Source organism: Typopeltis vanoorti, chromosome 6 (genome assembly GCF_054136105.1).
Source record: "Typopeltis vanoorti isolate ZY-2024b chromosome 6, IOZ_Tvanoo_1.0, whole genome shotgun sequence".
Lineage (NCBI taxonomy): Eukaryota > Metazoa > Arthropoda > Arachnida > Uropygi > Thelyphonidae > Typopeltis > Typopeltis vanoorti.
In genome coordinates, this window is record NC_143554.1 from 63259923 (window position 1) to 63284988 (window position 25066).

The following is a 25066-nucleotide window of genomic DNA, read 5'->3' on the forward strand; positions in this document are numbered from 1 at the left end:
CTAAGACCTCCCATTCAGAAGTACTCAAATGGAAGAGCTTTAGATGTGTTTGACAGTATTTCCATTTCTCAGGCCAGATTCTAGATTTTACATGGGACCAAACTTGATGTGGTAACTCATTACGAAGCCTTCCAATGACCTAGCAAATAATTTAATTTCAGCTTATTCTTTTGAGCAGTGTCTTAAGGGATACAGCATATATGCCTCCCTCCAGATATGGTCCAACATAATAAGCTCTATGTAGGGTAGAGTACACTGTGAAGGGCTATGCAGTTGACAGGAGACCAGGTACTTTCTTTGTGGGAGACATCACAGTGTACTCTATCCTGCATACAGCTTATTATGTTGGACGGTGTCTGGAGGGAGACATATACACTGTATCCCTGAAGACACTGCCCAAAAGAATAAGCTGAAATTAAATTATTTGCTAGGTCATTGGAAATCCTCCTAATGGGTTACCACATCAGGTTTGGTCCCATGTAAAATCTAGAATCTGGCCTGAGAAATGGAAATACTCACCATAAGTCATCATAAATAATTTGGATATCACTGCACTTCACATAAAAAAAAATAATAAAAAAAAACATTCAACAAAAAAAAAAGCTATCAAATATAGCAGTGTTCTGCTATATCCACTTCATCACTGTTTGTGGTTTAATTCTAACAAGAATGATGCATACTCACCAATAACAGACATTCAAACCAACTCGTTTCATAAGAACCCAGCTAGCAGCCACAACAGCTACCTCAGCTTTACAAACTACTCTCTGCATGGTTCCTTCCTCAACAAGAGTGAAGGAATCATCCATAGAAATTGTACAATGCATATGCGTTTGTCAGACAGCCAATATCAAACAATGACAGATCTCAAATTCTCTCTCTTTTAAGTCTGCTGTGTTCAAAATTTCTGTATTTGGTTGACTATATCTGCCATTCTTTAAATTTTGATTCTGATCTTTTATGATTATTTATCTTCGAAGCTGGATTTTCTGCATTCCTAGATACCCAAACCATGATGCCATCTTCCCTTGGGATTTTAGCATTCTCATCTCAAACTAACTTCTCCACTTCAAACTGGATGAGATTCTGGGGTTAGGCAGTGATATTTCACAAATTTTCATCTACCTAATAGATATTCTTTTCATGCTTCCAGCACTCTTAGATCATTCTTACCCAGTTCTCCTTCCAAATATGCTGTGCATGTCAGCTCTCTTTTTGATAACTCAGACCATATCTTCATCGGAGCTTCCTTTTCTTGGAATCATCCTTCCCTGATCCACTCTCAGTTTTATGTTCTTTGGCACTACTGTGGTGCCAAATGGGATGATCACCTTTGTTGTTCCTTGGTCTGATAGTTGTTTTCACTCTTTCATATTCAAACACCTGAAAGCTCTGACTGAATAACTGAAATGATTCTTATTATGAGGCCTTCATCTCATTCTACTCAAAACCTCCAGACCATTATTCAGCTCAGTTTTCCCAGCAAATGTTCAAGTGATAAAATTTGACATATCACAAGTAGGTCCATACCCAAACTCCAGCTTTATATTCAGCTACACTGCAGCATTTGCAAAAAAAAGACCATCAACAAATTTTCAAAAACCAGTTTTTGAAAACGCCAAATACAGAAAACTTTTCCTCTGTTCAAATGACTGGCAGTTGAGGCTTGCCAGTGCCACTGAGTTCAACTTCAACCCTTTCTAATTCCTGGCAAATCCCCCCCCCCCCCTGCCTTGCTCACACACATTAAGATGGTACTATTGTAATATCCAAAAACGAGGATTAATATCTTCGTCATTCTTTCATCTGAAGAATCCTGATTACGTGTGTAGAGGCTTAACTGCTGTGAGGATATCATGTTGGAGGCTTAATGGATTTTTTACAACACTCAAAAAGAATTAAAATAGAATTTAATACTTCCTATATTTCGTCCTAGTCACTAGGACATCTACGGGGATTACAAAAACAATTAATGTAACATATACACAAATAACAAACAATACTAACACGTGGGTGACACTAAAGTCCTATCTAGGTAGAGCGCCCTCTAAGGGCAGTAGTGGGTGGCCTGGAATGTAAGGTGGGAACTCTGGTGATGAGTGTTTCCCAAATCTTCGGAAGCGTAATGCAACCATATTTATTGAGATTTGGTTGGTTTTTGAGAGCTGCTGCTGCTTCTAAGAAAAGTCTCTCTTTCTTGAATTTGCTGTGGTGGAGCATGGTGGTTTTCTTCTATAATACCCTGTGGGTGGTGTCCAAAACATGGTCAGACAAGCCTGAATGGCCATAGTTGTGTTTGAAGATGTACGACTTGTGTTCCTCTAGACGGATGGATGCTGATCTGCCTGTCTGTCCAAAGTACGCCAGCTTACAGGAACAGGGTACTTTGTAAACTCCAGGCAGAGAGAGAGGGGGGGGAGCTGATCTTTCGTAGAATGGATAAGGGTAGCAAGTTTGCTGTGGGGCTTATATGCTGTGTGTAGGTTGTACTTTTTTAGTATCTTGGCTATTTTTTCGGATGTGCCACGGATGTAGGGTATGGTGATGGCATTTTTAAAATCTTGTTGACGAGAAGGACGGGGAATGGGGGAGGAGTTGATTATTTTTTTGATACTGTGATCGCTGTAGCCATTGGAGAGGAAAGTGCTGTGTATGTGGTTAAGCTCAGTAGTGAGGGCGGTTCCACTGGAACAAAGATTGTGGGCTCTCTTGGTAAGGGTTTTAATAATGCCATATTGTTGAGAGAGGTGGTGGTGGGAGAGTTTGTGAATGTATCTGCCTGTGTGTGTGGGTTTCTGTATACGGTGAAGGTAAGTGTATCATTAGGCAGGCGTGTGACTAAGGTGTCTAGGAAGGGTAAACAATTGTTCTTTTCCTTTTCCATAGTGAACTGGATTCTTGGATGTAGACTATTGAGATGACTGAGGAAGGAGTCTAACGTGTCTGGGCCATGAGGCCAAATAGAGAACACATCATCTACATATCTTAGCCAGATAGAAGGTTTGAGTGGGGCTGAGTCTATGGCTCGTTTTTCAAAATCTTCCATATAGAAATTGGCAGGGGGGGTGAGAGGGGGGAACCCATGGCAGTTCCCTCTATCCTTGTAGATTTTGTTGTTCCAAGAGAAATACCCAGAGTTAATGGCAAAGGAAAAGAGATCTAAGATGTCAGAGGGAAAAACGTTTTCTAAGAGAGATAAGGTGTCAATTAAGGGAATATTGGTAAACAAAGAGGAGATATCAAAGCTTACCGATATGTCTGTCTTATTCAAGGTTAAATTTTCTGTGAGGGCTTTAAAGTGGGTCGAGTTTTTTATATAGGAAGGGGACCTTCCGGTGAGGGGGATCAGAGAGTTGGCCAGCTGTAGATGATATTCGACCAGAAATGCTGAAGTATGGTGGTATAAACGTGTTACAGTGGCTGCACTGCATAGTTCAGAAAGCCTGGACAGAGGAACGATTCCTGATGATTGGCGTAGAGGTCTAATAGTGCTCATATATAAAAAGGGAAATAAAACTGAATGTGAGAATTACAGAGGTATTTCCCTACTGAGTGTTCCTGGCAATATCTATGCAAGTATACTTGAGAAACGGTTGAGAAGAATTGTGGAAGAAAAGCTTGGTGAAGAACCAGCTGGATTCAGTCCAAATAGAGGCTGTCAGGATCAGATCTTCACTTTATGACAAATAGTTCAGAAAGCATGGGAATATAACAATGATCTTTGTCGATTTGAAAAAGGCATATGATAAGGTGCCAAGAGAGAAGCTATTCAATACGCTACAGTTATATGGTGCCAGTGGGGCATTATATCAAGCAATACTTAGTCCTATTTGAGTTGTAAGTCGGCAGTTAGAATTGAAGGATGTACAGGAAGATGGAATAATTGTTGTAATAGATATGGTATGAAAGTCAGCATTAAAAAGACAAAGACAATGAAAATAGGTAGAATTGTTGAAAATGTCAACTGTGTTTTCAATGGGGAACCTGTGGAACAAGTAAAACATTTCAGCTGCTTTGGCACGATTTTTAGTGAAGATGGTAAATTAAATATTGAAATGGACAACAGAATCAACAAAGCTGGTATTGTAGGAAGTCAATTGAATAAATTCATATGGAATAAGAAAGAAATTAGTCGGAACACTAAATTAGCTGTATACAAGACAGTGTTCAAACCAGTTTAACGTATGGATCTGAGAGCTGGGTCAGAAGTAAAACACTTGACCAAAGACTGGAGACTGCAGATATGAGTCCTGAAAAAGATTAGAGGTGTGAACAGATGGCACAATGGCAATATCATATTAAAAATTAGGATATTAGGAAAGAATTTGACATTGTCAGCATCCAGGAATGCATTAGAATAGCTAATCTCATGTGGTAATGTCACTTAAACAGAATGGGTGATGAAGATTAGCAAAACAAGTGTTCTCTGCCAGGTTGGCAGGAAAATGACCCAGAGGAAGATAGGTGGATTGATACGGTACAAAGTGCCTTTGAAGATAGAAATATAAGATCTGGTAATGATGTTGGAGTCTTGACAAGTAACAGAGTGATTTGGAGTAAAATTGTAGATAGGAAGTTAGTAATGAGGTAAATTTTTCATGAAATACTATCATATACTGTACACCTCTTGAGGGTACATGTCAGGAATTTGATGATGATGATCTCCTAATTATTCAGAGACCAATCTTATAAGTTTGGTCTGTGAATAACTTTCATTTTATTTTAGACAAATTATGGACTCTACAACCATGCTAGAAATAATAATTTTAATTTCCCAATGTTTCAAACTTTATATCAAGGTCATCATCTGGAGCGCACGCACGCACACACACAGAGAGAGAGAAAGAGAGACAAGCTATATTATTTCACATAGTATGCTAAAGAGACAATGATTTAATCAGTTATTATTCTACTGGTCTGACATCCAGTGAAAAATTATATTGAATTAAAATAAATGAAATAAAATATAACTACTTCAAAGCTATATTCTATTTAAGACAGCATCAGATAATTTTTTTTTCCCTATAGATAGTTTTATTACAACAAAAATGATGTCCTAATTTAACATGAAAATCGTTTTATTAGATTTAAGAACCTGGATTACTTATAGTCCTATTTATAATTAACTCTTAGGGAGAAATTTATGTGGGTAGATTATGTGCCTTCCATATTCTTGGGATTTTTAGACTGTCATTATTGTTAACAATAATGAATAATTTTGAATTTTGCTAAGGCCTTTGAAAAAATAAAGCTATGGAATTGAATTATAAAATATTAATATGGATAAGAGTATGGCTGACTGACATATTGAAAAGTAGTATATGGAGGATGTGGGTCTGTAAGACGGGTCATACAGATGTGGGTCAATAATGACGGTCTAAAAATCCCATATTCTTGTGATTTTTAGCCCGTCATTATTGTTAACAATAATGAGTAATTTTGAATTTTGCTAAGGCCTTTGAAAAAATAAAGCTATGGAATTGAATTACGAAATATTAATATACATAAGAGGATGGCTGACTGACATATTGAAAAGCAGTTTATGGAGGATGTGGGTCTGTAAGATTTAAGGTAACCAGTGGTGTACAACAAGGATCAGTCCTTGGTGCATTGTTATTCAATATGTAATTAATGATATTGGGAGAGATTTGACAGGAGACATTCAGCTAATTGCTGATGAAGCCAAAGTAGACAGAGTAAACAGGAATGCAGCATATATACAGTACTTGCAAAATGATTTAAATAGGCTGGAATTATGGAAATGTGATAATGACTGTCAGTTCAATGTTAATAAATGTAAATTCATACACTTTGGTGTGATGAGATATGCAGTGGCATGTGATATTAGTGGGAGGATCATGCTAGATGAAACTGTCTCTCTAGGGATCCTAGAGTTTTAGTAGATAGGAAGTTGAAGTTCAAGGGCCATATAGCAAAAATTGTAAATACAACTGAGAAGATAATTGAAATGCTGAAATGAACCTCAACATATAAAGATAAGGAAGTCATTTTGCCTCTTTACAAAGGTGGTCTGAAAAGTTCTTGCCCTTGACCATAGATGACAACATTATTGGCAAGATTTTTTAAGTTGGTACATCTGTCATAAGCATCCATGTGAAATTGCATGTCATTCTATCAAGTAGTTTGTTTTATACAACTGTCTGAAGCAAAAGTATTGTCTGTATCCCCTGAAATGGATAAAATTCTTTGTAAAAGTATGTTTAATGCCAAAAGAAATTTATTCGAAGTTCATAAACATTTATGGGCACTCTTCTCCTTCATTTTCAACAGTTAAGAAATAGGCTGCCGAGTTTAAGCTTGGTCGTACCAGCCTTGATGATGGTTCACGTGAAGGACGTCCAAAAAGTGTAACAATACCAGAAATCATTGATCAAGTGCACAATATGGTATTGGATGACCCGTGAGTCAAAGTGCCTGAAATTACCAACTCTATAGGCATTTCAAAAGAACGTATAGGATATATTTTGCATGAAGAATTGCAAATGGAAAAGCTTTGCAGAAGATGGGTGCTGGCTTGCTCATAGATCAAAATGCAGTCGCATGAAAATCTCTGAACAGTGCTTGGAGCATTTTAACAAGAATAAAACTGATTTTATGCATTGATTTATTACTATGGATGAGACTTGGATTCACCACACCAAAATTAAACAGCAGTCAAAACAGTGGACAGAAGCTGGTTGTTCAGTGTCTCCAAGAAGAAAAAGTCGGTTCCATCAGCAGGAAAGGTCATGGCATCGGTGTTTTGGGATGCTAAAGGCATTTGTTTATTAATTACCTTGAAAAGGGTAAAACAATAACCGGGGAATATTATTCCGATCTTTTAACCAGACTTGATGAAAAATTTGTGAGAAAAGACCCGGTTTGCAGGGGAAAAAATCATCTTTCATCAGGACAATGCATCTGCTTACAAAGGTGTTTTGGCAATGGGAAAATTAAGGGATCTGCACTATGAATTGTTGGAACATCCACCCTATTCCCCAGATTTGGCTCCCTCTGACTTCTATCTTTTACCAAAACTAAAACTCTTCCTCGCTGTGCAGCTTTTTCTTCGAATCAAGAGGTGATTGCAGCTGTGGAGGGATATTTTGCAGATCCTACTGAGAACCACTACAGGGGCTGGATAATGGCACTGGATCATCGCTGGAATAAATGTATTAGTCTTACGAGAGATTAAGTTGAAAAATAAAAATAATTTTGAAATTATAAATTTGTTTTTTCATTGTTGGGCCGAGAACTTTTCAGACCACCCTCATATGAGGCTTAGACAAGACCTCACTTGGACTGTTGTGCTTATGTCTGGTCTTGTGTCTATGGTGATTCTCATACAGTTGAAAGAATGCACAGCAGAGATGTGCATGGATATTCCACATCCCAATATCATTTAAGATGATATTGGGATGTGGAATACATCCCAATTGAGAACAGATTAAGAATTTGTGGACTGCAGACTGCAAACAGGAGAAAGAGGGGGTGATATGATTGCAACTTACAAACTTTTGAAAGGTTTATACAGAATTTCAGAAGCGTGATCCAGAAATTTTCAGAATTTTTGGATCATGCCCCACCTCAAAGATTTTGATGCCACCCCTCTAGCATAATAGTCAGCCAAGTTCTGAAAAAGTATAATATAAATATGTACTTTAAATCAAAAAGGAACATAGGTAAAACTGTTTTTAATTTGACTTTCTTCAATGAATATAAATTTTATATTACACTTTGTATATTATAAAACATAAATCGAACTGAAATTGGGAAAATAAAATCCAAGGTAATGTGATCCTTGAGCTTGATGTCTGCTGCAAAGAGTTTTTATTTGAGGTACTAATTTAGTTATTTTCAATCTCAAATTCCCATGGTTTGTGATATCCAGATGATTTCTTTTTTTCAGTAGCAAGTCATTTATAGCACTAAAGCCACATTCAACTAAATATGACGACAGAAAGGGCAACAGCATTTTTTTTGCAAAACTAGTTGAATTTCAGTATTTCATTTCTGTCTGATCAGAAAGCCATGCCATTGTTCCTTTTATGTTGAATAAAGTCTGAGAGTTCTTCTTGATACTGTATTTATGTTGACTGCTGTACTAGTGATGTCAGCTTTTTTCTCGGAAAGTCACTGTTGCAACATCGACAATTTATTGCTGACAATGGTGAGTTTTTTGAGTATATCGGTGATGAGGTGACGAATGCAACGTCATTTTTTAATGACGTTGTAACGTTGTGTTTGCAAGTGTGTGCCATCCAGGTGAAGACACTACATTGTCAGATGTGATATTAATTGATGTGAGAACAATAGATGAATTGGAGGTGCTTAAGATATCGCAGAATCTTAATGCAAATTCAGCTATGATATTAGGTGATATATTAGTCTATGTATTACAAGCATGTGCAATATAACAGTCTTTCAAATTAATTGCTCTAAACATCTAGAATATCATAAATTCAGTTTGTATATCATCTTTAATTTTTTTATGGTAACGTTTCCTCTATTTCTAGGTTTTTCAAAGTATTCCCATGACTTCCATTTAGTTACTTTTTTACATATATCTTAGCTCGCACACATTTATTTGTATTGTTTTCCATATTCATATACCGACTTATTTGCTAGGAACTTTTGATATGCATTTTCTTCTTTTCCAGGAATGCATCTTTAACAGACTTCACCACATGCTCCCCTCCCCCCCTTCTGAATCAATTGATGTTTTCTTCAAAACTTGCCACTAAGACTCCTACATTTATTCATATTTTTGAACTATTTCATTTTTTTTTCTTGAAAAATTTTGGATATTGGAGCCTATAGTTTACCTGTCAAGGCTCCTCAGCTTTAACTCTCTTTAAAATTTTCTTACATATTTTTCTTTTCAAAGTGATATTCATTTTTGCTGCCCTCATTGGCTATGTTAATGTATTCGCCCTCAAACCAACAGGCAACAGGTTCAAATCCCACCATGGGAATTGATGTTCGTGATTGTCTTTAAGTGGGAGATGAATTTCATTGCTGTAAATAATTACAGCGACGAAATTGGAGGCCTGAAGTGGCTTGAAAAAGTTCCATGTTTAGTCACTAGGGCAGGGTTTCCAGGCTGTGTAAAAAATTAATAAAAATTAGAAAATTAGGAAAAATAGAAAAAAAAATTATCCCACCAGCTGTACAAACATACTATATTTTTACAAATAAATCTTTTGTTTGTGTGAGCCAATAACATTGCCAAAATATAGGAAGTATTGATTAAAATTTTCTTTTAATTAATATTTAATATACGTTGTCATTTCCTGAAATAATTTAATAGTCATGTGTTACCAATGTATAAGCTTATCAACAAGAATATACTAGCTTCCAAGTTGCTTCAGTTGTAATTACCTGAAAACCAAACCACTGTATTTAGCAGTGTGTTCCAACACACTGCCCAATTAAATGTGGCAGACATTAGAACTGGATGCTACCTTCAGCCTTCCTCAGTTTTATTTCTTATAATATATTATAAGAAATAAAGTATATTATTTCTTATAATATATTAGGAATCTCTGAAGCACTTGCAGAAAATCCAGAGTGAATTTATGGCTAGATTGTTATTGATTATTGAATTATTATTTTTCCTAGGGATAAAAAGAATAAATAAAGTAAAGTTTAAATGCCTTTTTTTTTTCTTTATAACCTCATTTATGGCATTTTAATGCATTGGCGTGAGCTTAAAGAATTTGATCACTTTTGTGGTGAGTGTGTTCTCTTCTCTATTTTTTTGTGATACTAGATTTATAATTACTGAAATCAAAAATATAATAATAATATATAGATAGATAAACTGTACAGAAATATTAAAAACAAATTATGTCATGTTTATAATTTTAGCATAATAATGAGGTTTTTGTTGTCCTCCCAGTTATGATTTTAATTGAATATGTTTTTAGAATTTGTGTGACTGTTATTTTGTTTGTATACATGTACTAAAATATGCTTGCTGATTTTCATTTCCATTTGCTTTTAGACTGGAAAAGTATTTCAGGTTGAAAAAGTACTTGATAAAAGACATAATTCTGAAGGACGAATAGAATATCTCTTGAAATGGAAAGGCTATCCTGAGTATGTACAGAAACCCATATCCTCCTCCTTATGATTTGATTAAAGCTATATAATAATTAAAAAAAAGTCTAGCATATATTATGTTTATTATTATTTTTATCAGGTTTAACACATGAAAAAAGCAGGATAGATATTTTTGAAATGAAACAATCTTTTTTTTTTTGTCTGATTTTATTTCCTACTTATTTTCAGAGAGATTCTTTAACATTGCTTTTGTTATTTTTATCAATTTAAGCAAAAAATTAGTTTTTTCACATAAAAGATCTATTTATTTCATTCCATCATGAATTACTGAATTACAGATCAATTCATTTTCAGTTTATGAGTAAAAAAAAAAGTAAAAGTAAATTAATACCCCCCCCCCCCCCATAAACACATTATTCCACTTTGGAACTATGTATGAGCTAATGCGAGCATAATTAGGTTTATATACCAAGAGGGAACACCAATATAATAAGATGACATGATTTAAAATCCCTTAAAAATCTGGTCAAAATCTTATAGCAACAGTATACTGTTTCAAGTTGACTTGTGAACGATGAAAATTCAAAACATTCATATGCATTTATTTCTAATCTAGCAGAATAATGATATCTAAAACGAATGTTGCATGGCAACAGATGTGTATGGCAATCATTGTTTGTTAGTGGAATAGTTTCACCTAATATTTGCAATGATTGATTTTTGAAAGTCAACAACTCTCAGAATACAGACCTTCACAACACTACTCACAAAGTTCATATTATGTGGAAACACTGCAGCAGATAATATTCTTATGTATTACTTGGCACACTTAAACCAAAACATGACACCCTAAAGTATTCAGGAGTTAATCATCTTTGGTGTAACTGCAATGTTCCCTATTTTGGTCAGATGGAGAAATCAATTGAGTTGCAAATAGAAGAATATGTGAGAGACATCACATATGACAGATCTAGAGCCAGTACTCTATCAATCATCCAGTGATCTGGAGCAAATCAGAAAACATTTTTAGATGAGGTGATGAGCTTGAGAAAGGAATTATTGAATCAACAGAAATTGCCCTCTATCTGGTCCATCTTAATACTAACCTCAGCTATCCAACTTGGCGTACACAAGATCATGTCCACATAAACATGCTCAGCAATACTATGGCATTCAGAACACCTTCAAATGTCAGCAGTCCATTTGCAACTTAATTTATAGTTGTTTTCTTGTAATATATTTTTTTGCATTTCTTTTTTCATGTTATGCACTCAATGTCTTCTGAGGAGATGAAACTAGTTGTGCATTCCAGTAATAAATAGTTTTTCTATTTTATTATTCCTCAGCTTTAAGTCATTAAATTTCTTCAAAATATACAAGATTATTCAGAAGTGCGTGAAACATTTTAAATATTTACCACTAATAAATTACATGACAGATACTATATTTTATTACACAGAAAGTGTAATAAAATATAGTATCTGTAATAAATAATACACTTTCCAGTTGTTGTTGTTTTTTTTTACATACGTGTATGTGATATTTAAAAGCTTCTGTTTGTTAATGAAATAAAGAGCCAAAAGGCTTCACTTCAGCGATGTAAAAATTATTTAAATTAAGGGGATATTTCTTCTGTTTCAATTTAACTGTTATAATTTGATTATTTACAAAATTGAACTTGTACTTTTGCATTTTATTTTTCCAATTATTATTGATTAAAATGGTCACTCCCCTCAACAGTGTGCAGTCTACTCCTCCACTGTATAACATAGTATAGCCATCTATGTCTTTTGTTCCCTTTAATTCATTTTTTGTTTCTGTTATCATGTCATCTTAATATTGTTGGTTTTTAGTTGTTTTACTAATTCCAGTTCCTTTGTTGTTATACTTTTTGCATTTCATGTAGCTACTTTTAAAATGTCCAAGATTCCTAATCTTTTATATTTATCTTTTTTTGGTTGTAATCCATTATTTCTGTCTGGTGAATTTTCCATTCAAAGCATCTAAGTTATAATAGAGATTTTTACTTGGTAAGTTAACTAACCTTAATGGTATCTATCTTAGTCTGGCACTTATTTCTTGACCGGTCCAGCTAGAAAGGCACTACCAGTAGTATAGCTCTTGAGGTCATTTGGTGATACCATTCAGAAGAAGATACCCACTTAATTTTAAGTAGGAAAAAAATGAATATCATATTGAAAAGAACAGTTAGAGCAGCTTTTACAGGTGAGCTGTAGACTCAAATATACAAATATTATTTTAAAAAAAAATAATAATAATTAAACACTGAAAACATGACCAAACATTGAAGTCTCATTGGCAAACTCTGAAGAAAACATTGATTGATTCTGCTAGAGAGACATGTGGTAAAGTTGTCTGAGGATAGAAATATAAGAACACTGGAAGTTAAAGATACAGTTAAGGAAAGAAGAAAGCATACCAAAAGTTCATAGCAAATAAGTCAGCAGATACCCTTAAAAAGAATACAGGAAAAAAAATGCACGAGAGCTAATGTATGTGTAAAAAGTCGCTAAACAAAAGTCTTGGAAAGACTTCGAAAATCTTAGAAATAGAGGAAAGACCACCACAAAAGGAATCGGAGATGATAAAAGCGATGTCAAAACTGAATATAAAGATATTCTAGATGCCTAGAGTAATTAATTTGAAAGACTATTAAATGAAACAAGCTGTTGCAGAACAGCAGCATAAAACAGGAGCATGTACCAATACTTGATCAGGAATTCATTCCTTCTATAAATACATATTCTTTAAATGCAACTTCTTTAGAATCTTATTTGTTTCAGTATGTACAAGAATCTCCACTGGACTCCTATTACCATTGATCACTTAAGAATGTTATTGCTGAAGCTTTGTGTTTAATTGAAATTTCATTATTCTCCTTGTAAACAAATTATATTAAACAAGTTTTTATCAACAAGGGCATTTTGCAGCAGGCACTCGGCAGGTTAATCCTGTGGAGAGCATTGAGGTGGTCCTCTCGTAAAAGAAGAAGAAAATATGCTGATATGCAGGATATGTATAGACAAAATACAGGTACATCAACAAGATTAATATTGGAAGGAAAGTGAATCAACCATTTTCTGATTAGTTTTTAGATTTTGCAGCATTTTGGAAGTATTCTCTCCTTCACCACCTATATTTCAGTCTAATAGCTTTGATTGTCCTCCATTGCATTCAGATTGTCTTTATGACTGAAAAATCAGAAATTAAAGCTGCATTTCTGGAAAATTCTTCTGCTCCTGGTTCTGATGGTTTTACTGCAAGTAAATACTTGAAATTCTTCTCAAGATCCTATAGGACAGTGGTTCTTAACCTTACTGATTATGATAACAAAAAAAAAAAAAAAAAAAAAAAAATCACAAAACAGAAATTGACTATATTTAAATGTATTTTAATGAAACCTCTATGGTTGAGCACAATCTACTTACCATTGTGTTTCCATATCCCTTTTCATGCAAATATGTAGAAACAAAAGACAACAAACTTTGAACGGCAATGGTAAACAAGTGTGAATATTCCCTCTGGATATGTATTCAAAATTGGATAAACTTTTCTTCTAGAAAATGGAGATCAGACTTAAATCCTTTGTCAATTCCAGTAGTGTGTCATCGTCTGTTGATAATAAATTTGTATTTTAGATTATATCGATCGACTGGCAGTGTTGTTGCCAGCAGCGAAAGACTTGTGATGCCTCCACAAAAGGAACTACTGCATTAAACTGCATAATTCAGATTACTAAAATAAAATAATACAAGTTTGAAATAAATTAAAATAAAGAGTAAAAAATAATTATTTTAAGAAGTTTCAAAATTTTAAAAACGAAATATGTTCTTTAAATTTTCTGCTGCCCCCAGATAAGAATCGCTGCTACAGGACATGTTCAAACTTCTTGTTTATTAATCATATTCCTCCATTGCTTAAAATTCAAAGACTATGTTCATTCCAAAAAACTCATATGCTAATCATCTGTCTCGATACAGACCTATTATTATAGCTCCTATATTTCTTAGACTTTTCCACAAAATATTCGTCAAGCATTTACAGAAGATATTCCCTCATGATGTTTAGCAAAGAGAGCCTTCATTCCTGCTGATGGATGTGCCATAAATATCATCATATTAGCGTTAATTTCTCAGGCTTGTCAGTTGTGAATTCCACTTATAATTGCTTTAATGGGTTTACTGAAAACTTTTGACAATGTCTTCCTTACTGCTATTCTTCAAGCACTTTCAAGGATTGGTTGTCCTGTTCTTTTTTATGAGTTATATAGTAAGTTATCCATTACATTTAGTATCGGAGATAAAGCATTGTATATTTCTTCTATACATGTGTTAGACAAGGAGATTCATTATCATCATTTATCTTTAATATGGTTATTGATGGCTTTCTTTCACCTATGCTGCCATATGTTGGTTTTAATTTGAATGGATGTTCAAATTAAACAAATATTGTGGCATTTGCAGATGATTTCATACTTGTTACTGAAACTAAGATATGGCTTCAGGAGTTGTTAGACCATGCTGCTTGGTATTTTACTCCCAGAGGTCTTGCTTTTAATGAAGACCAATTTTTTTTTTACTATCACCCTATTACCATTAGGTCATGACATGAAAATAAGTCCAGGATCACATCTATAATGTTTCCAACTGCCCTCTTAAACCTATTATATCCCTCTGTCCAGGACTTCTGAACTATGCAATGCAGCCACTGTAAGACTTTTATACTACCATACTTCAGCGTTTCTGGTCAAATATCATCTACTCCTGCTGCCTTTCCACATTTCAAGCTTTTGATAACTTTTTCTACTTCAAGTATGGATATGTATTCCTGACTGTATGCGTGTTGAGTGTTTTTTACCACTGTGCTATCACTGCTTGTTTCATTTAGCAATTTTTTGAAGTAATTACTCCATACTTCAAGGATATCTTTTTCTTCTGTTTTTCATGTCACCCTTATCATCTCTAAGTCCTTTTAGCTCTTTCCTCCATTTCTAAGCTTCTTCAACAACTTCCTGAATATCTTGTCACCTTCTTGATATTTATTTTCTCTGTTCTTGCCAGAGTCCTTTCTTTCTTACATTTGTCTCTGTATTCTCATAGAGCACAAGCTGACTTATTTGCCAGGAACTTTTGATATGCTTTCTTCTTTTCCTTCACTGCCTCTAGCTTCCTCTGTAAACCATGGAGTTCTGATTTTTCTATACTTGCAGATCACCTCACCACATGCCTCTCCGGCTGAATCAATCAGGGTTTTCTTCAAGACTTTTATTTGCTTTAAAACTTTCTTACATGTCATTCTTTTCAATATGAAATTCAATTTTATCCTGCTCAAGACTATATAGTGATCACTTCCAATTTCAAATCCTCTGTACACTCTGGTGTCCTGCACCAGTGGGAAAACATAACTATCAACAATAACATATTCAATGAGACTTTTTTAATTCCTTGTCTCTTCTCTCCATGTAATTTGTATGCATTTTTATGTTGGAACATTGTGTTAGTAATAACCAGTTCATGTCCTGAGCAGAAATCCAACAAGTATTTGCCATTATTATTAGCTTTGCTCTTTTCTCCAAATTTTCTCAAAATATTTTTGCATTTCTGACAATCATTTCCTACTCTCTATTTAGATCCCCAACAAGGACCAATTTTTTATTGTGTCAGTTGCTTTCTGTAAAGCCTCAAAAAATTCCTCCACTTCTACCTTAATAGAACCTTCTGTGGGACCATAGGCACAAATAAGTCTCATTGTCCAGTTTCCCATTCTGATATTTCCCACATCACTCTACTTGAGATTGCCTGCCATTCAAGAAGATTAGCCTCGTATTTAGTGTTGAATACTATGGCTACTCCTTCTTTTTCTTGATTGTCATTGCCTGAATATAACATTTTGTATTTATTGCTCAGAAAGATCTCACCAGTTTTGTCTTTTTCATTTCAGTCATCACTATTATGTTGATCTGGTACTTATTCAATTCCTCAGCTAGCTTCGTTTCCTTGCCATTCAGGATTCGTATGTTGATAGTACCAATCTTTAACTCTGGTGATGCTGATTTGGGGTGTGTTTTCAGATTTGTTCCAGTAGCTGACTTTTCGCTGTTTGTCCTGATTCCCTGGCGAAAACAACTGGGGCCTTGTTTAACCGGGCAATGCCCCCAGCCAGCATGAAATTTTGTCATGTTGTACCATCTTTTTGTATTTCGGTTTAAGCCAATAAGAATACAATTTGGTCGGCTATATCTCAAATTGCCAACCCATCCTTGTCCGTTCAGTATCCAGGTAGATACCCAACAGGGGGTACCACGAGAAGGTGAGGATTGGACATTAGTTCAGAAGCCCTGGTCAGTTCTCCTCATTCCTTTAAATGCTATGTGGAGGTCTCTTCTCAGTTATACAGCTTTGACCCTTAAGTACTCCTATATTTTTATCTGTATTTATCTATTTATTGCGTTTATTCTTTTTATGTAAGATTTTATGCATTTTCATTGTTTTTGTCATCATCATCAAATTCCTGCCATGTACCCTCAAGGGGTGTACAGGATATGACAGTACTACATGAAAAAATTACATCATTACTAACTTCCTATCTACAATTTTCCTCCAAATCAGTCTGTTACTTGTCAAGACTCCAACATTATCAGATCTTATATTTCTATCGTCTAAGGCACTTTGTACCGTATCAATCCACCTATATCTTGGTCTTCCTCTGGGTCGTTTTCCTGCCAACCTGGCAGAGAACACTTGTTTTGCTAATCTTTCCTCTCCCATTCTATTTAAGTGACCATACCATCTGAGATTAGCTCTGCTAACGCATTCCTGGATGCTGACAATGTCAAGTTCTTTCCTAATATCCTCATTTTTAATATGATATTGCCATTGATGCCATCTGTTCATGCCTCTAATCTTTCTCAGGACTCTCATATCTGCGGTCTCTAGTCTTTGGTCAAGTGTTTTACTTCTGACCCAGCTCTCAGATCCATAAGTTAAAATTGGTTTGAACACAGTCTTGTATACAGCTAATTTAGTGTTCCGACTAATTTCTTTCTTATTCCATATGAATTTATTCAATTGACTTCCCACGATACCAGCTTTGCTGATTCTGTTGTCTATTTCTATATTTAGTTTACCATCTTCAGTAAAAATTGTGCCTAAGTAGCTGAAATGTTTTACTTGTTCCACAGGTTCTCCATTCACAACACAGTTGACATTTTCAATGATTCTGCCTATTTTCATTGTCTTTGTCTTTTTATTGCTGACCTTCATACCATATCTATTACAACAGCTATTCAATTTAGTCAGAGAATCTTGCAGACTTGTAGCGGATTTATTTAGAAGTATAACATCATCCGCATAAAGCAAAGAGCTGACATTAACATCTCCAATTTTGATATCATGTTTAATACCACTTTCCTTCATAATGTGATCCATATAGATAATGAATAACAGAGGGGATAATGTACATCCTTGTCTCACACCAGATTTAACATTAAACCATCTTCCTGTACTTCCTTCAATTCTAACTGCTGACTCACAACTCAAATAAAGACTAAGTATTGCTTGATATAATGCCCCATTGACACCATATAACTGCAGCGTATTGAATAGCTTCTCTCTTGGCACCTTGTAATATGCCTTTTCCAAATCGACAAAACTTAAATACAGATCTTTGTTGTATTCCCATGCTTTCTCAACTATTTGTCGTAAAGTGAAGATCTGATCCTGACAGCCTCTATTTGGCCTGAATCCAGCTTGTTCTTCACCAAGCTTTTCTTCCACAATTCTTCTCAACCGTTTCTCAAGTATACTTGCATAGATCTTGCCAGGAACACTCAGTAGGGAAATACCTCTGTAATTCTCACATTCAGTTTTATTTCCCTTTTTATATATGGGTACTATGAGAGCTCTACTCCAATCATCGGGAATTCGTCCCTCTGTCCAGAACTATCCAGAACTAAGCTTTCTGAACTATGCAGTGCAGCCACTGTAAGACTCTTATACCACCATACTTCAGCATTTCTGGTCGAATATCATCTACTCCTGCTGCCTTTCCACATTTCAAGCCTTTGATGGCTTTTTCTACTTCAAGTATGGATATGTATTCCTGACTGCATGCCTGGTCAGTGTTTTTTATCACTGTGCTGTCATCACTGCTTGTTTCATTTAGCAGTTTTTCAAAGTAATTACTCCATACTTCAAGGATATCTTTTTCTCCTGTTTTCATTTCACCTTTATCATCTCTAATTCCTTTTACAGCACTCTTTCCTCCATTCCTAAGCTTCTTCAACAACCTCCAGAATATTTTGCCACCTTCTTGATATTTATTTTCTATATTCTTGCCAAAGTCCTCCCATGACTTTGTTTAGCTAGTTTTACACACTGTTTAGCTTTCTTACATTTGTCTCTGTATTCTGTAAGAGTAAAAGCTGACTTATTTGCCAGGAACTTTTGATATGCTTTCTTCTTTTCCTTCACTGCCTCTTTAACTTCCTGTGTCCACCAGGGAGTTCTGATTTTTTTTATCCTTGCACACAACCTCACCACATGCCTCTCTGGCAGAATCAATCAATGTTTTCTTCAGAGTTTGCCACTGAATCTCCAAGGTTTGATTCCTGTTCTCAAACTCTTTCATTTTCTTTTCAATAATATTTCTGTATTTTAGTCTACAGTTTACATCTGAGAGCTGCTCAACTTTTATTCGCTTTAAAACTTTCTTACATGTTATTCTTTTCAATATGAAATTCAATTTTATCCTGCTCAAGACTAAATAGTGATCACTTCCAATTTCAAATCCTCTGTACACTCTGGTGTCCTGCACCAGGGAGAAAACATCACTATCAACAATAACATAGTCAATGAGACTTTTCTTATTCCTAGCCTCTTCTCTCCATGTGAATTTGTGCACATTTTTATGTTGGAACATGGTGTTAGTAATAACCAGTCCATGTCCTGAGCAGAAATCCAACAGATATTTGCCATTATTATTAGCTTTGCTCTTTTCTCCAAATTTTCCCAAAATATTTTTGTATGTCTCACAATCATTTCCTACTCTACTATTTAGATCCCCAACAAGGACCAATTTTTCATTGTGTCAGTTGCTTTTTCTAAAGCCTCAAAAAATTCCTCCACTTCTACCTTAGTAGAACCTTCTGTGGGACCATAGGCACAAATAAGTCTCATTGTCCAGTTCCCCATTCTCATATTTGCCCACATTACTCTACTTGAGACTGACTGCCATTCAAGAAGATTAGCCTCGTATTTTGTGTTGAATACTATGGCTACTCCTTCTTTTCCTTGATTGTTATTGCCTGAATATAACATTTTGTATTTATTGCTCAGAAAGATCTCACCAGTTTTGGTCTTTTTTGTTTCAGTCACCCCTATTATGTCGATCTGGTACTTATCTAATTCCTCAGCTAGCTCCATTTCTTTGCCATTCAGGCTTCTTACGTTGATAGTACCGATCTTTAACTCTGGTGATGTTGAGTTGGGGTTTGTTTTTGTGTATGATTTTATGCATGAATTACTGTTATAATGGTTTAAATAAGCAGTCATCTGGGGGTTCGGGAATGGATTAACCATTTTACATTACTTCTTATGGAAAAACCGTTTCAGTTTTCAAACAAATCGGTTCCCGAACATCCTTTAGGAACGAATTATGTTTGACAACCAAGGTTCCAAGCATGCGCACACGTGCCATATGTGTGTGCATGCAGTTGATGTGCACTAGTTATTGCCCTAGCATTAGAGTGCTATAATGTGAAGAATTAAAAATAAAATAAAAATAGTGCACCATGCACTTGATCAATGATTTATTGTGTTTTGGACATCCTTCATGTGGATCATCTTCAAGGCTGATACGGCCAAGTTTAAACTCGGCAGCCCATTTCTTCATTGTGAAAAATGAAGGAGAAGAGTGTCCATAAACTTTTATTAACTTCAATTGAATTTCTTTTGCCGTTAAGCCTTCTTTTACAAAGAATTTTAGAACCGTGAGATACTGAATTTTATCCATTTCAAGGGATACACACAACACTTGCTTCAGACAACAGAATGACTTGCAATTTCACATGGATGCTTATGACAGATGTACCAACTTTTTTAAAAAAAAAAAAAAAAAAAATCTTGCTGATGGTGTTGCCATCTATGGTCGAGGCGAAGAACTTTTCAGACCACCCTCGTAAGTTGGAATGCAATTGTGCCTTGCTTGTGATTATGATGAATGCAGAAACAATAACTTAATTTAAGATATGGTTTGATGAACATTATATTTGATTATGAGAACTTCCCATGTCTTATGTTCTAGAGAAGTAATAATAATATTCATAATCAACAATCCCTATAGACCTGATATTATCTTAGCTATGTGCCACTACATTCTCCACCAGTTCCCAATCTCCCCCTAAATATAGCTAGATCTCTGCATAGTAATCAAGTTGTAGTTGGGTCATGTTCTTATATGGTTTTTCCAAAAAAAAAAAACAGTACTGAACTTTAACAGAACTGATAGGCTTTCATAGTTATTCGCTATTTTTTTGCCTGCCATACTGTATAAAGGGTGGGGGGGATAATAACTGTCCTATACTTGTTACTATGCAACATGCACAAGGTGGATGCAACATTTGCCCATTGGCTAAATAAAATCCTGGGTCTTTTTCTAATCTCATATACGATCCTCCTGAAAATTCAGGTTGTTTACCTGTAAAAACTGGAACTAGTTAGTAGACATAATGTACTAGCCTCAAAATCTGTGTTGCTTCAGATATAAATAAAAAGAAATAATTATAATTCTAAATAACTAAACCAGACCATGATGGAGGAATCTTTTTACACTGTCTACCACTTTTTTCTTATTGGCTAAAAAGACCTGGATATTTTTTCCAATCCCATATAAGATACAAAGAATCCTTTTAAGGAAAAGTGGGTTGGCTACTGTTATACACAGGTGGCAGAGCTTTTTCCTCCTGGAAACTCAGGCTGCTTACCTTCAAACATACAAACTGGGAGTTTATCTCTTTGCAGTTAATAGGCATAATGTAAAAATTCAACACATTGTCAACAACAGAGAAATCTTTTTGCACTGTCTACTGCTTTTGCAATATCCCCCCTGAGCTTCATTTCCATACCTACCATCATTTGGGTAGGGGGGAAAGGCATGAATAGTGCTAGTCCTGGTGAATGATGTCCATGAAAATATATGGAGAAGTGGCACAATGTGGAAAATGACCATCAATGAGATAATGACCAAATTTATTGGGGGGGGGGGGGTCATCAACTAAACCACTCTCCTGAACAGTGTCAACAACTTTTACAGAAGTTTCAGGTGCACCACTACAAATGTGAGAACATCATTCCAAGGTTGTGTAAGATTTGGGATTCACACAGAGAGGACAGCTAATGAAAAGTAATAACGTTGTGAACACAAAAGGATGCCAAGTTTTCTGGAAGCCATGCTGCTATAAAAGTGATGTGATTATGGTGGGGGGGGGGGAAGACAAAAGTGTGTTTCGGGAACATTGAAGGTGACTTGGTTGTTATTATCTCATTAAGGATGGTGCAGATATCACTGTTTAGGACACTTATAGTAGTTGATCTTTAAGCTTGAGATTATTGAACACTGCCAAGTTGTATGAGTAGAGTGAGTAAAGAGTGCTATCATCAGCAAAATTATGGATGTGGTTTGAGGTATATGAGCCCCAAACACCATATGTATATTGGGAAGGGGTGGGTGAAATAACAATCTTTGGGAACATGTGCATTTCTTTGAAAATCTTATTATCTGCCTTACTTACATTGTAATTGAATTGTCAGCTTTTGTCTCAGATCATTGAATGATCTGAAAAATATGACAATACAGTGCAAGAAGGCAGATAACCTATATAATAATAAGATAATAAGATGTTACCTTGCTGATAAGCACTCAATGTAAAACCTTATCATCCTTTCCTTGGTAGTACATGTCCAGAGGTGGGTGATGTAAGTGAGATCTGCTATGAATCTTGATTGGTGGTTAGTTTTCAGTTCTCCAGACATTGAAGAAGTTGACTGTCAGTGATCTTTTCTTACTTTAAATAGCACTAAGGTGAGAGCAAAAGGTCAAAAGCTATAGGCACATCACTTCTTTTGAATTGGCTGTGAATGGGTGGACTTGCTTCCATTCTGTAAGGTGGATGCCAGCTGAATATAATGTAGAGAGATGATAAAGAACAGTTATTAGTTCATGAGCATACATTGGGCAGGATAACATCAGAATTTTTGGTATCCAGGTTGTTCAAATTCTTTCTGTCAGAAAGTTACAGGAGGCATCTGATACACTGTTCCAGGTAAAAAATAGGTTATTTGCCTTTGATCATCCATGCATGAGTTAATGAAAAGAACCTCCCTGAATTCCAAATACTGATGTACAACATAAATATAAGCTATGTATTGCTCTGCATGATGTCCCATTTATCCTGCCAGAAAGTTATCTTTAGCTGATGCTTGCAGTACTACCACTTGGGTGAGAGGTGAATCAGAAGGCAGACTCAGTAGGCTATGAATGAAACCAAGCGTTTTTGTCCAAGCTTAAAATAAGCTTTTTTTTTTTTTTTTTTTAATATACACACTAGTACACTTTTTTGGGAAACCCTGGCATAGATGCTAGGTGGGAATTTTGAACAGCATGTGGAATGATGATCTTTATTCCATGGATAATTTCTAACAAACAGGAATCTGGAGAGTGGAATGGAAGAGGGAACGTTTGAAGATCTTTCCACTTTGTATTGTTGTTGTGTCAAAAGGATATGAGGTTGTGAATGACTGAGAGGGAAAGGACATTTCTGCAAGAGATGAAACTTGGATGAGATTATAATCAGAATTATTACTGTGAGGAGCAGTCACTTCAACAGTGTACCCAGAAAAAGAGTTGGGTAAGAAAAGCTCCAAAGTGTTGGTCAAGTGGAGATAATTGCCAGGAATTCTGTTTGGAAAATGAACAGCTTGCTTTAGGTCATTGCTTATGTCAAATACCTAAGCTTTTGATAGGTAGTGATAATAAAAGTTAGTTTATAACTTTCATTTAAAATGAAATACGACCAACAACTTTTCTGCTTTGAAATCTTATTTAGTGAACAAATCACTACATACCATATTAATTTTAAAAAAAAAAGGATTTTTTGCAATATAATATTAATATATGATATATGAAAAATATGGAGCTCCAACAACCATAATTTTCAAATGTCACATTAAAAAAAAAAAAAAGGTGAAGAGGTGAAAATATTTTTTTAACTGTCAAATGAAAATGACAGCTATGCACAGTTAATCACTCATCCTCTAGCCCACCGTGGGTTTAAGGATGAGATAAATCCCTCCCCATTTTCTTCCATATTCTAAATGCACAAAATATGTTATTTTTATGGCTATTTAGCTTATTTTTGTTTGTTTGCTTTTTACTCAAATTTTAGGGCATTACTTATGTTTTATATGGACAGATATATGAAGAATATATAGGAAGACAGAAGTGAACATACCTTTGTGGGATGTTGCTGGTTGTCTTCTTTTTCAGTGGCATCTCGGCATATGGCAAAATACGTTTATTGTTGAAGGAAGGAAGTATGACTGAATGGAAGGGGCGGGATTGGAAAAAGTGAGGTTTGAGAACTTGAAAATAGCATCACTTAGTGCATGCACCAACACAAGCCTATATCATGATCTCACAGTCACCAATAATTCTCCCACATCTCTCAACTCTCCCCCCCCCCCCCCCGGTTGCCGTTCAGTCCTACTTCCTTCCTTCAACAACGAATGTATGTTGCCTTACACAATGCCCTAAAATTTGAGTAAAAAGCCAATGACATTATAAAAAAAAGGGGTACTCCTAAATAAGCCATAAAAATAATATATTTACTTAGAGAAGTAACATGGGAATTTTCCCACAAATAATACCTACAAAATATATATTTTTAATTTTTTTCTACCCAGAATAAGTCATTGAATTCTGCAAATTCTTTGGTATCACCAGTTGCTTCCACCAAACCAAGTTTTTCAGCTCTAAGGTATCTGAAATCTAATGTTATTTTTTCTCCACTCTTCTCTCTAAAGGAATGTCCTCATCCATTGGTTTCTTTCTATTCCTTTGCTAGTTTGTCAAGAGAAGTTCTTGTGGAAGTAGGGAAGAAGTTGCTAAAAAATCATTAAGAATTTAGAGCAGTGGTTCCCAAAGTGGGCTGTACTGCCCCCCCCCCCCCGGTGGGTGGTTTGATTACTTAAGGGGTCGCTAAGAGGCAAGCAGGGGGGGGGGGCACTGAAGGTGTGCTGCAAAATGCTGAAATGTGCAATAATTAAATGCAGCTGTTTGATTATTATTATTGTTGTTATTGTTGTTTTCCAAGACATTTTTCGAATTTTTTGTTGGTAATTTCTGAAGTGGTCCTTTTTTAACTTAATAGTATTGAGTGTATTATAATGTATTTTCCCATATTCTTATTTACTGAACAAAAATGTGAAGTGTTTAGCTATGCAAGTGTTGTGTCACAGCTTGTCAAATTATAGATTCTGTTATATTGTGAGGATATAAAGATTATTATTTATAAAAACTGCTTTCAAATATGTATGTACGCTTATGTCTGCATGTTCCAGAATAGAAATGGCAGATGCAGATACGTCAAAGAAGAAATGTAGGCAGTATAGCTTTGCATACCTAAAATATGGGTGCATACCAGCACCAACAAACCAGCAGCTGCCATTGTGCCAATTTGTGAAAGGGTCTTCACAAATTAGACCATGAAGCCTTCCAGAATAATTGTACATTTGAAGAAGGTACATCCTGACAAAGCAAGTAGATCAAGGATTTACTTTCGTTGGAAGTTCCAGATTAGATAATAAATCCATTTTCCGATCCTGAGGTAGTGGGAGCCATGGAGGAAGAACTAATTGAGCTGCAAAATGACTTTGAGCTGATGCCAAAATTTAAGAAATCTTATGAAAAGTTTTGGTTGTAGAAA

At 35.3% G+C, this 25066-nt stretch overlaps 1 protein-coding gene across 1 annotated transcript in view; it reads left to right on the plus strand.

The window, feature by feature from the left end:
- Positions 1-25066, plus strand: part of LOC150105496 (uncharacterized) — a 280173-nt gene that overhangs the window by 77091 nt on the left and 178016 nt on the right. Inside the window, exon 7 of the mRNA XM_090394206.1 lies at positions 10007-10101. Coding sequence (XP_090250332.1) covers positions 10007-10101 — 95 coding nt within the window. The remainder of the gene's footprint in view (positions 1-10006; positions 10102-25066) is intronic.